The 12,002-nt window shown below is 45.1% G+C and overlaps 1 protein-coding gene across 1 annotated transcript in view; it reads left to right on the top strand.

Annotated features, from left to right (window-relative positions):
• The first annotated feature begins 480 nt into the window (after positions 1 to 480).
• The window catches only part of ARHGAP39 (Rho GTPase activating protein 39), a 51,912-nt gene continuing 40,390 nt past the window's right edge, over positions 481 to 12,002 (top strand). Inside the window, exon 1 of the mRNA XM_006830789.1 lies at positions 481 to 560. Within this exon, the coding sequence (XP_006830852.1) occupies positions 481 to 560 (80 nt within the window). The remainder of the gene's footprint in view (positions 561 to 12,002) is intronic.

The following is a 12,002-nucleotide window of genomic DNA, read 5'->3' as shown; positions in this document are numbered from 1 at the left end:
AGTCTCAGGTGGGGTTTCCTGTTTGAAACTAGCAGAACCCCACCTCCCCCATGGAGATGTGGTCAGGTGGCCTTCCGGCAGGCTGTGCAGATGGGTGCCTGAGTGTCCTGGGCTGGGGCGGGAGCTGTGGCCACTGCCAGGAAGCTGGGCAAGCAGGTTCTCCCACTCACATCAGCGGCTCCCGGTGGATCAGTGAGTCAGGGGCTTGGCACACTGAGCACCTTCGTGCACAGGGCCTGGCCCTGGAGGCCTTTCTTTCCTCCAGCCAGCGCGTTTGGCCAGTGAAGGGCTGGGATTACTGGGTCCCTGAAACCCAGAGGTGTACTGTGAGGTTTTCTGGCCTTTTGTACCACCAGCATGCTGCTCACAGTCTTCTCCTGTCCCCAGCGCAGCACCACCTGTCTGAGGTTGGAGATGCCCCGGTGACCCACTGACACCGTGTGTCCATTTGGCCCCTCGGTTCTGAAACAACAGACTGCAATGTCTCAGACACAGGACTTCGAATGCAGCAGCCATAATGCCGACACGCAGGAGTCCAGGCTGTCTGGGTCGAGCACCAGGTAAGACACAAGCGCCATGGCTGCTGGGACACTGCGCACTGGGGCTGCTGGGGTAGGGGTGCGTTGGCACGCTGCATCATGATGTGCCGGGCCACTCCTTTTCACGGGGGTGTTTCAGGAAGGCGGGCCTCTGTGCCCCCCAGGGATGCCTGACTCAGGAACCTCCCCCCCACACTCACTGCAGCCTAGAAGCATGCAGTCCTGCTGGTCGTGGCTCTTGCTTCTTATGTAATTTTTAGCCTTTTATTGGGAAATCATTCTGCCTTGTAGAAAAGTTAGGCAGATGCGAGTGGTGTGATGAGCAGACGCCTGCCTCCCCTGAGCACCCTCCTTCCCAGCTCTGGAGGCCCGGTGTATGCTGGGACTGCCACACGTAGTTGGCACCTGCCATGAGCCTTCCAGAGTTGCCTTTGTCGTCTCTGACATGTTTCAGCATTGTGGTGATCATAACAAGACATGCCTGAGCCAGATTCCTCGGGAGGGTCTCACCCCTGCTCTTCCTCTTGGGTGATCCCTCTGCTTTGGCTCTAGTTCTGTCCCCACCCCACCCACCAACCCCCATCAGCCATCGGTGGGTCACGCACACATCTCATCAGCTTTGATGATCATTGCTTTTCATGCGATGCAGTCTGTGTTGGGGTGGCCCTGCCCTCCAAATGTTGTGTGATACATGTTTTACAGGAACAAAAAGAAACAGGAAAATGACCAAAAATACAGACCACTGCCTGCTTTCCTTCACATACTCATTCACTGTCTGTGGAGACGTGTTCGTGCCTTGGTGCTCTAGGTGGGCTGTCCTGGTGCCCACACTTCCGTCACGTCACTCTAGACAGGACCCTGAGAGCCTGCAGCTGCTGTCCCAGCCTCATCATCTGTGTGCTTCCTATGGGGAACAGGGATGGACTGGCATGCTTGCCCACATGTTTCATACATGCCTGAGTGTGCTTGCTTCTTGGCCCGTTTAGCGGGTGGCGCGTGTGTGCATGTATGTGCTCACGTAGTGAGTGCACATGCCCATGTGTATCTGCACACATATGTACACACACAGGATTTGGTTCCTTAATTTGAGGTTTAGCATCATGGTTTCATTGTACCACCCAGTTAATTGGTCTCATAATGTGTCTAGTGCTTCTATTCTGGCTCCTAGTTCCCTGAGTAGTGTATGGGATCTTAAAAGTTTGCAAGTGGCCATTCAAAGTACAATTTGTTTCTCTTCACCTGGGACAGTAGAGGCAGAGAGAGGGAGAGTCAGGAATGGGAGGAAAGAGAATGTGTAGCTAATTGCCTCCATGAGACAAGGACTGAGTGGTACCCAGCTACCATTATTGAACACTGTCATCAAAGACTCTGTAGAACCCTGAGCCAAAGGGAGAAAATGCACAACAGAACTTCCAAATTCTCAGGGACTCCAGACTTTTGGAGGATGGATGAACCCCTGATACTGTTGCCCTGAGATAATCCTTAAACATGAAACCAAAGATATCCCCGAAGACTTCTTAATACCAAACGATAGTTTAGTTAGTAAGCAATGTCTACCTTGAGCGTTATGCTCTTTTAAGATCTCTGTGGGATCAAACACTCTCTCTATATATGGGGTCAACAGCCACTCAGACGTCTAGATAGGAAGCTTGGGGGGGGGGGGCACTGAGTTGGTGTTACTAGAGGGGGAACCGCTCAGATAAGGAGGGTGGGAGCGGTCATTCTACTGGAAGAACATCATGAACAGTCCAGGTAGAGATGGCGGAGTTGGTGTGTGTTTGGCTGTGTGTAGATTCAACAACAAAGATGAATAAAATAAAATACTGTTGGGTTCCATTTGAGTTGTTTCTCTGCCTTTCATCTTTGCTGATTTAATTTTGTTTTTGTTTTGAATGTTAGCTTCCAAAGGTCAAAGCTGTGCTAAGTGGTTTATTCTAAGAAGGACCACTGGCTCCTGTGTACATCTGGGCTGCACCTGCCCATCCCTGTAGGCACCCATTTCTCATGTTCAGATGCCCCATTCCTGGGTCTCCATTTAGAAAAGAAGCCAGTAGGTGCTTTTCTGGTGGAATGAGTCTAGTTACTTGACCTTTTGCCTTGGTTCTCTGAAAGAGGGAGGAACAGAAAAGAGCAGCAGGTTTTCCCTGGCGGGACTGTTCCAGTTGGCCTGCTCCTTCTGGGAAGAAGCTAGTGCCTGCAGGTAAACGATCCGTGTGTTACTGCACAAGTAGATGGCGCCTCGCTGGAGGGGATTGGTCAGTTTAGTCCAGTGAGGCGTGCGGCCTGCCCCAGCTTTGCAGTTGTCACGTTTGAGCTCATTGTTGCTGTCGCTCTGTCAGTCCATCTGGTTGGGGGAGCTTCCTCGTTTTCTCTGACCCTTCAACTTTACCAAGCACAGTGTCCTTCTCCAGGGACTGATCCCTCATGACAACATGTCCAAAGTACAAGCGGTTCAGTCTGGCCGTCCTCTCCTCCAAGGAGCATTACCACTGTACTTCTTACAAGATCTGTTGGTGCTCGGCGCCAGTTCATGGTTTTGTCAGCACTTTTCCAGCACCGTCATTCAAATGCCTCCGTGAGTTTTCTGGTCTTCCTTATTCACTGTCCAGCTTTCACATGCACATGAGGTAACTGAAAATACCAGGACTTGAGTCAGGTGTACCTTAGTCCTTTAACTGACATCTTTGCACTTTAAAAGAGGTCTTGTGCAGCGTAATTGCCTAATTTAATAAATTGTTTGATATCTTGTTTGCTGCTTCCAAGAACGTTGATCCAAGCAAAATGAAGTCTTGGACAACTTCCATCTTTTCTCCATTTACTATGATGCTATTTATTGGTCCAGTGGTGAGGACTTTTGTTTTCTTTTCATTGAGGTGCAACCCATAATGAAGAACTTCATCATTAAGCAAGCTTGTATTATTTATATATCACCGGTTATTAATGAGTCTTCCTCCAATCCTGATGCCATGTTCTTCATATAATTCAGCTGCTCAGATTATTTGCTCAGCATACAGATTGACTAAGTGTGGTGAAAGGATCCAACCCTGGCGCACACCTTCCTTGATTTTATTACTCTTGTTCTGTTCTGTTCAAATGAGTGCCTCTTGGTCTCCGTAGCTTAGTGTTCTGGAATACTCATTCTTTAGTATCCATAGCTTGTCATGAGCCACACAGTCAAATGCCTTTGCATAGTCAATAAAGCACAAGAAAACATCTTGCTGGTATTCTCTGCTTTCTGCCAAGATCTATCTGATATCAGCAATAATACCACTTATTCCATGTCCTCTTCTGGAATAAACCTTTAATTTTATGCTAATAGGGTACATAAAAAGCCGGATAAGATTGAGCCACTTGTCTATATAAGCAGCCATCCAGAGAGAACGGAGAGGCCATCACTGCCATCCAGAAGAGCCTGGACCAAACTCAGCTCACGTCTTCACTGCTGCATTTCTGTCACGTTCATTCACAGGTAGACCAGGGTGGTCTCAGCGCGCATCCTGGACTTACCATGGATTCCCGTCGAGTTTCCCTGATGGGCTGACTCTTCTTGTCTTGCCTTATGGCTCCAAGGCAGACAGCTTGCCTGGTGTTATCTATCTAACAGCCAGTCTGCTGCTTTTTGGCTGGGTGGTCTTTCTTTCGAGCAGTAGCCTCTGTTCCTCTAACTGTTCTCACTTGGTCTGCATGTCTTTTCAAGTCGGTGGGAGTGTCCCACCTCAGAAGGTTCTGGGTGAGGAGGTTCAGGATTCTACCACTTAAAACCCCCTACTCCACAAAGGGTTAACAAGAAAGCTATTTCCCTAAGCAAATTCAGTACCCCTTTTAGCTAATCCAGTCAGTTACTGGCTGAAGATGGGCATACAAGCTTTCTGTAATCATATTTCCCAATATTCTGTAGCGTAGTGGTTACGAATTGGGCTGCGAACCTGAAGGTCAGCAGTTCGAAACTACCAGCTGCTCCGCGGGAGAAAGATGAGGCTTTCTACTCCCGTAAAGATTTACACCCTCGGAAACCTTGTACAGGGTCACTATGGGTCGGAACCGACTCGACGGCACTTAACAACAACATCCCAATTATATGTCTATTTTAGAGGCAGGGGGAACCAACTTCCAAAAGACAGTCAGGCACCCTAACATTATTTCCCCCCCTTTACCCATTCTGACTATGTCTGGATCCCTGTGTCAGAGAGCCCTATTATTCCAAGGTTGTGGCCACATCACTATTTACTTCTATCCCGTTTAGCCCATGCGTACATCCCTAAGTCTTCCCCTATCTTCCTTGTTCCTCTACCCTCCTTTCCCCTTTGTGTGTACTGCCCTCCCAGTCACCCAGGCTATAATGTGGTAGTTCTCGACCCGTTAATTACTGTCCCCTCCTTCCCACCCTGGGTAACCATCAAATAATTTTTCTTTTAGTATGGAAATCTTTTCTTAAGCTTTTCCAATAATGGCCTTATGTAATATTTGTCCTTTTGTGACTGACTAATTTCACTCAGCATAGTGTCCTCAGGGTTCATCCATGTTATGAGGTGTTTTGCAGCTTCCTTGGTATTCTTCAAGGTACCATAATATTCCATTGTGTGTATGTACCAGAGTTTGTTTATCCATTCTGCCATTGATGGGCACTTAGGCTGTCTCCATCTTTTTGCTATTGTGAATAGTGCTGCGATGAACATTGGTGTGCATATGTCTACTCATGTTCTGGCTCATATTTCTTGTGGATATATACCAGTTAGAAGAATTTGTAGATCAGAAGATATTTCTATTTCCAACTTTCTGAGGTAGTGCCATACCGAGTGGTTGAACCATTTTACAGCCCCACCCTTGCCAGCATTTGTTGTCCTCGGCTTTCCTGAGCTTCACTGTTACTGCTGGTGTGAGATGGTAGCTCTTTGTTTGATTTGCATCTCTCCAATGACTAATGGTCGTGAACACTTCTTCATGTGTTTGTTGACTGCCTGAATGTCTTCCTTGGTGAAGTGTCTGTTCATGTCCTGTGCCCATTTGTAAATTGGGTTATGTGTCTTTTTCTTGCAGAGTTGTTATAGTTTCCTATAAATTTTAGAGATTAGTACCTTGTCTGATAAGTCTTTGAAAAATGTTTTTCCTAGTCTGTGTACTCCCTTTTTACTCTTTTGGTGAAATCTTTTGATGCACATAGGTTACTGATTTTCAGTATGTCCTAGTCAACTGTTTTGTCCTCTGTTGTTTGTGTGTTTTTGTAAAGTTTGATAGTCTTTGTATTCCATGTATTAGAGCCCTTAAGTTTGCTCCTATTTTTTTTTCATTGATGATCTTTATAGTTTTGAGATGTATATTTAGGTCTTTAATCCATGTTGAGCTAGTTTTCATATGTGGTGTGAGGTGTGGGTCTTGTTTCATTCTTTTGCAAATTACCTTTCAGTTTTGCCAGCGCCATTTGTTGAAGAGACTACCTGTTCCCCGTTTAGTGTATTTTGACCCTTTGTCAAAGATCAGTTGACTGTATGTGGATAGATTTACTTCTGGATTCTCAATTCTGCCCCATTGATCTATGTATCTTACGTTGTACCAGTACCAGGCTGTTTTGACCACTTTGGACTATAGTAAAATTTGAAACCAGGAGGTGAGAGGCCTCCAACTTTATTCTTCTTTTTAAGCAGTGTTTTGCTTATTCAAGGTCCCTTTCCCTTCCATATAAAGTTTGTGATTGCTTTTTCCATCTCTTTAAAGAATGTTGTTGGAATCTGTAGATTGCTTTGGGTAGTACTGACATTTTCACAATGCTAAGTCTTCCTATCCAGGAGCATGATACATTTTTCCATTCTGGAAAATCTCTTTTGGTTTCTTGTAGTAGTGCTTTATAGTTTTCTTTTTAAAGGTCTTTTGTTTCTTTGGTTAGGTTTATTCCTAAATATTTCATCCTTTGGGTGGCTTTTGTAAATGGTATTGCTTTCCTAATGTCCTTTTCAGAGCTGTCTTTGTAAGTATAGAGGAATCCAACTGATTTTTGTATGTTGATCTTGTACCCTTCCACTTTGCTGAATCATGCAGTGAGTTCCAAATAATTTTTTTTGCTGAGATTTGGGATTTTCTATGAATAGGATCCTATCGTCTGCAAATAGACTTTTACTTCTTTGCCAATTTGAGTACCTTTAATTTCACTTTTCTTTCCTTATAGCTCTAAAATTTCCAACACAATACTGAATAGGCATGGTGATAAAGGGCTTCTTTGTCAGGTTCCTGTTTGCAAAAGGAAGGCTTTCTGTCTCTCTCTATTTAGAGTCATGTTAGCTGTTAGTTTTGTATATGTGCTCTTACGTATATTGAGGAATTTCCCTTCAGCTCCTACTTTGTTGAGTGTTTTTATCAGGAATGGGTGTTGAATTTTATCAAGTGCCCTTTCTACATCAATATAATCATGTGGTTCTTTCCCTTTTTTAAAATTTCTGTGGCGTATTACGTTGATTGTTTTTCTAATATTGAACCATCCTTGCCTCCCTGGTATGGCTCCTGCTTGGTCATGATGTATTATTATTTTTTTAGTATGCTGTTGAGTTCTATTGGCTAAGGTTTTGTTGAGAATGTTTGCATATCTATGTGTTCATGACTGATAGTGGTCTGTAATTTTCTTTTTCAGTGATGGCCTTCCCTGATTTTGGTATAAGGATTAGGTTTACTTCATAAAATGTATTAGGAACTTTTCCATCCTTTTGATGTTCTGGAATAGTTTGAATGGAATTGGTGTCAGCTCTGAAGGTTTGGTAGAATTTACTAGTAAAGCATGAAGTGTGGCTGGCTTACAATGTTTCTTAAGTGTGCTTAGTTTCAGAACGAGGGGGATAAGGTAGAATTCTCACTGACTCGTTTCCTCTTGTCCGGATAGGTCTGGTGAAAGGGATGGGGGAGGAGAGAGATCGTTTATGATTCAATTGTGAGTAATTGTTAACAGGGTTAAGTACGATGGTCACAACTGTAAATGTAGAAAATAGGTAATTAAAGGAGGGGGAGTAGTTAGTGTTTCATTTCAGGAACAGAGGACCCTAGGACCTTCAAGAGGGACAAGCATGTGTGCAGTGTGAGCGTCTAACCAGAAAAGCGGTCACAGCAGAGATGGTGGCAGAGGCCGTGATGACATAGAGAGATAGAGCAGCTGAGGACTCTAGGCCCATGGAACGAGAAAGGCTGTGTGGCTGCAGGAAGGAGGCTGGCTGGCAGAATGTACTCTCTGGACATTTAAACGAATATGTATGTTCTGTGTGGTATGTGTACATAAAAAAAGGGGAATAGAGGTGAATACTATTAACTGATGGTGGTACATGGAGGGGATTGTAATCATTGCCGTGAAACAAAATATGACTTGTTGAATGTAAACTTGCTTTAAAGAAAAACAAAACTGCCTGGAGCAGCGTACATCCTTTGGGTTCTGGGTCCCTGTGCCCATCCTGAGGGACCCGTCCTGAGGAGGTGTACACAGCTGAGAGAGAGAGCTCGCTGTCAAAACCAAAGAAGGGAGGGTTGTGCTTTCCGCTTTGGGGGAGCCTTCCAGATCTTACCTGTGTTCCTGGAACGAGCAAGTTCATCCTGACCACATAGTCATTCCCTAATAAGCCCTGTGCCTTCTGTGTGGTCATTAAAATGAGTTATGGAAACCAGCAGAGAGGTCAAGAGTGCTTTGGGGATGGCTACGGCTGTCGGAACTGACCAGGAAGCTTAGAAGAGATGCAGGGTCTGACACTGCCCCCCAGCGTTGTTTCCTTCTGGGGCTGCACCCTTTGTCTACCTGCTTTACAGTTGCTACCTCTGTTTAGCAGTGTGTCCCAGATAAAGGACTCTGCTCGTCCCTGTGGCATCCTTGTCTGTGTGTCTGTCTGCCAGTCCTGACTTGCACGTTGGGGTCCTTTCTAGGGTTCTGGTACGACAGTCAGGCTGCAGTGATAGCCTTGCAGGTGGTGGTGGCGATGCTGCCTCGGGTGGTGCTGAGGGAGGGGGCCACTGGGTCACAGGTGAATGCAGGGACCTTGATGCTGTAGTTACACCCCCTCCAGTATCCAGTAGTCCTGTTCCCTTGGCGGTCCCACCCGGCAGGACTATCTGCTGGGGAGCCACGGGGAGCCTCCGCCTGTGTTCAAGGACTTTTATCTGTGAATAGTCTGTCAATGTGCCCATTGCTCTATAGCATTTTGATCTTTTCTTGATCGGATGTTTTTGTTAAGGCCATTAGCCGTGTAGCTGTAACTTAGCTTGTATATGGAATCACTAACTGTGTGCAACTCTCCAGAGGTTTGTCTTGACTTACGGGATTTTGGCATTGCAGAAGTTTAGAATTTTTTATGTAGTCAAGTCTTCCCATTTTTTTTGTCTAGTCCACATGAATTCTTAACTCTCTGATGATCTTTCCCCTCCCCTGATGATGGAGAAGCATGCTGTGCTTTCTTAGCATTGCTAGTCTCGTTTTCTGCATCACGACCTCAGCCCCATCTATGGGTTTTCCTGTGTGAAGTGTCACTTGTGGATCCGGTTTTTCCCATTTTCCAAATGCTCTTCCAGGGTTCGTGACTGCTTTTATTGGGAAGGCTGACCTTGCCCCCGATCTGCCCCTGGCCTTGTCTTCTGTCGCTCCCCGATTTCTGTGGGTTGGTTAGCAGGTCTCTTTCTGGCCTATTTGTGCCCACTCTTTTATGTGGAGCTTTTCGGTGTTCATTCTGCTAGGGCGGGCCCCTCAGAGCTTTTCCCAGCTCTCCCAGACAGATCCACGTACTATAGCTGCACAAAGTGTCCTTGGCAGAACTCGCTGAAGCCACACCTACTCCCACCATCAGACGACAGACATCAGACATGTGGGTGTTGCTGAAGAGGACACGGGGTCTACTGCTGCCCAGGGTATGGCTGGATACTGCCCACCACTGTGCTCTTGCTCATGCTCAGCATGGCCAGTGACCAGCTGTGTTTGCCGTCTTCTGAGCCAGCTGTGAGCTCTGGGCAGAGACTTCTGTCAGGTGTATCCACAGCATAGTTGATTGCTCTCTCTCTTTGGGGGTTTTTTGATCAGTGAAAATGTTAGGTTTTAATGTAATCAGTCTTCTATATTTTCTTTGTAAGTTTAGTGTGTTCTGTGGCTCATTTAAAAAATTCTTCCCCAAGCTGAAGGAAGTCATGCATTGCTTGTATATTTTTCTCTAAAAGTTTTGAGGGTTTATCTGTCTGCCTGTGCCTTAAATCTGCACAGAAGTGTTAGTGGGGTGGGGGTGGGGGTGGGGGCTGCAGGGCGCCCACAACGTCCCTCCTTGTAATTGTGAGACCTGTCCAGGCTCTTCAGCTTCCAGTCAGCCTGGCTGCTCTCTGCCCTGCTATGTAGGTGATAGGATTGGCTCTCTGCCCAGAGCAAGTGTCCTGCTGGGGGTTTGTCCAGACGAGGACTCTGTCGCTGGACCTCAGGAATCTCACCCCTCTTCCCCCTCCTCATTTTTGGCTATGCTTTCGTCTCTTTGCCTTCTCTTCACCCGGTTTCCTCTTTCCTAAGTTAGCATCTTCAGTGTTTCTCTCGGAGCCTCCCAGCGTCAGCCTTGTTCCCGTGTCTAGATTTGCATGTGGTGGAAGGGGCTCAGATGCCAGCCAAGTGCAGCAAGTTATTGTCCCCTTTGGCTGTTAGGAGACAACTACTCTGGACATTCGTGTTTGAGTTTTTCTGTGAGCATAGTTTTTTCATTCTCTTGGGCATATTCTTAGGAGAATTGTTTGACTCCGGGTAGTTCTGTCTTGAACTCTTGAGGACTTAAGTTCCCAGCAGCGTTACGTGAGGGTTCCAGGTTCTCCAGGGCCTCATCAGCACATGCTGTTGCTGGACTTTGGGTTCCAGCCATCCTAGTAACTATGAAGTGGCATCTGTGGTTTAGGTTTGCATCTTCCTAAGGACTATTGAGCATCTTTTCCTACACTTATTGGCCATTTGTCTATCTTTCAAGAAGCATCTTTTCTGACCCTTCGCCCATTTTAAAATTGGACTATTTATCTCTGAGATCTTTATGTGCTTTGAATATGGTTTATAGATATTTGCAAGCATTCTTAATATCATTTGTAAGTCTTTTTACCCATTATTGGTTGTGTTTTCGCTTTTTAACCAAAACTTTGTGTGTGTGAATTGAGAGAAGCTTTACGGAGCAGATCATCAGTTTTGCATTGAAGTAATCACACACTGTTTCATCTCATGATTGCAATTCCCGTCAATGTAAGGCTGACACCAGAAGACTGGGAAGTTATGAGATGTAGTATTAGAGAGTTTTAGTCAAGCACGGAAAATTGCCTGCACAAGAGATTGTCCCAGACAACAAGAGTTTCCTTCTGCACACGGTTTAAGGTGGTTTTTGTTTGTTTTCATTTTTTTAACTTTTTATTGTGAATTGAATGAAGGTTTACAAAGCAGATCATCAGTTTCATTGTCATACTTTGCTTCATTACAATGATTGCAAACCCTCTATGTACAGTGTTTACCTCTAGTCACTTATCAAGAAAACCTCTTCTTAAAATTCGTCTCATAAAATATTTGTCGTTTTGTGATTGACTAATTTCACTCCATATGATGTCTTCCCGATTTAGCCATGTTGTGAGGTGTTTCACCGATGCAGCCTTGTTCTTCAGTATTGCGTTGTGTTCCATTGTGTGTATGGACCAAAGGTTAAACCATTCTTCGGTTGTGGACATTTAAGCTGTTTCCATCTTTTTGATACGTCTCTTGTAGACAACATGTTGATGGATTCTGGTTTCTTATCCATTCTGCTCTCGCTGACTCAGGACTGGTGGTTTCAATCCACTTAGATTCAGTGTAATTGTCGCTAGGTGGGCATTAATTGCTGTCATTCTGGTGTGTGGTTTTTTGAGCTGCTGACTTCTTTAGTCCCCATCACTTTCTGGTCTGAGATCATTTTGTTTGTGGGTTTGCTTTACATTTTATTCATTTCTCTTCTGTTAATGTTTACGAAATCTTTCTGATTTAATTCTTTTATTTTGATATGAAGGTATATTAATTTTCTTTAATGTTACTCTGTAAGTTACTAATTTTTTACCATTTAAAACAGTCTGTTTTATCTTGAGATTTACTCGAGTTCCTTGCCATATGGAAGTTTTGTGTCTACACCATGTCCTCTTTCTGCTTTGTAGTTGTTGTTGTGAAGTATCATTGAGTCCCACCACTAGTCTGTCAGTTTGTCGTACTGTGGTGGCTTGGGAGTTGCTGTGATTCTGGAAGCTATGTCACTGGTATATTAAATACCAGCAGGATCACCTATGGTGGACAAGTTTCAGATGAGCTTCCAGATGAAGACAGACTAGGAAGAAAGAGTAACGAACTACTTCACTGAAAACCTTAGGAATAGCAGAGAAACACTGTCAGATATAGTGCCGGAAAATGAGCCCCTCAGGTTGGAAGGCACTCAAAATGCAACTGGAGAAGAGCTGCCTCCTCAAAGTAGAGTTGACCGTGATGAT

Source organism: Chrysochloris asiatica, unplaced genomic scaffold, assembly GCF_000296735.1.
Source record: "Chrysochloris asiatica unplaced genomic scaffold, ChrAsi1.0 scaffold00001, whole genome shotgun sequence".
In the NCBI taxonomy this organism is placed as follows: domain Eukaryota; kingdom Metazoa; phylum Chordata; class Mammalia; order Afrosoricida; family Chrysochloridae; genus Chrysochloris; species Chrysochloris asiatica.
This window is presented reverse-complemented; position numbering and strand designations above follow the sequence as displayed.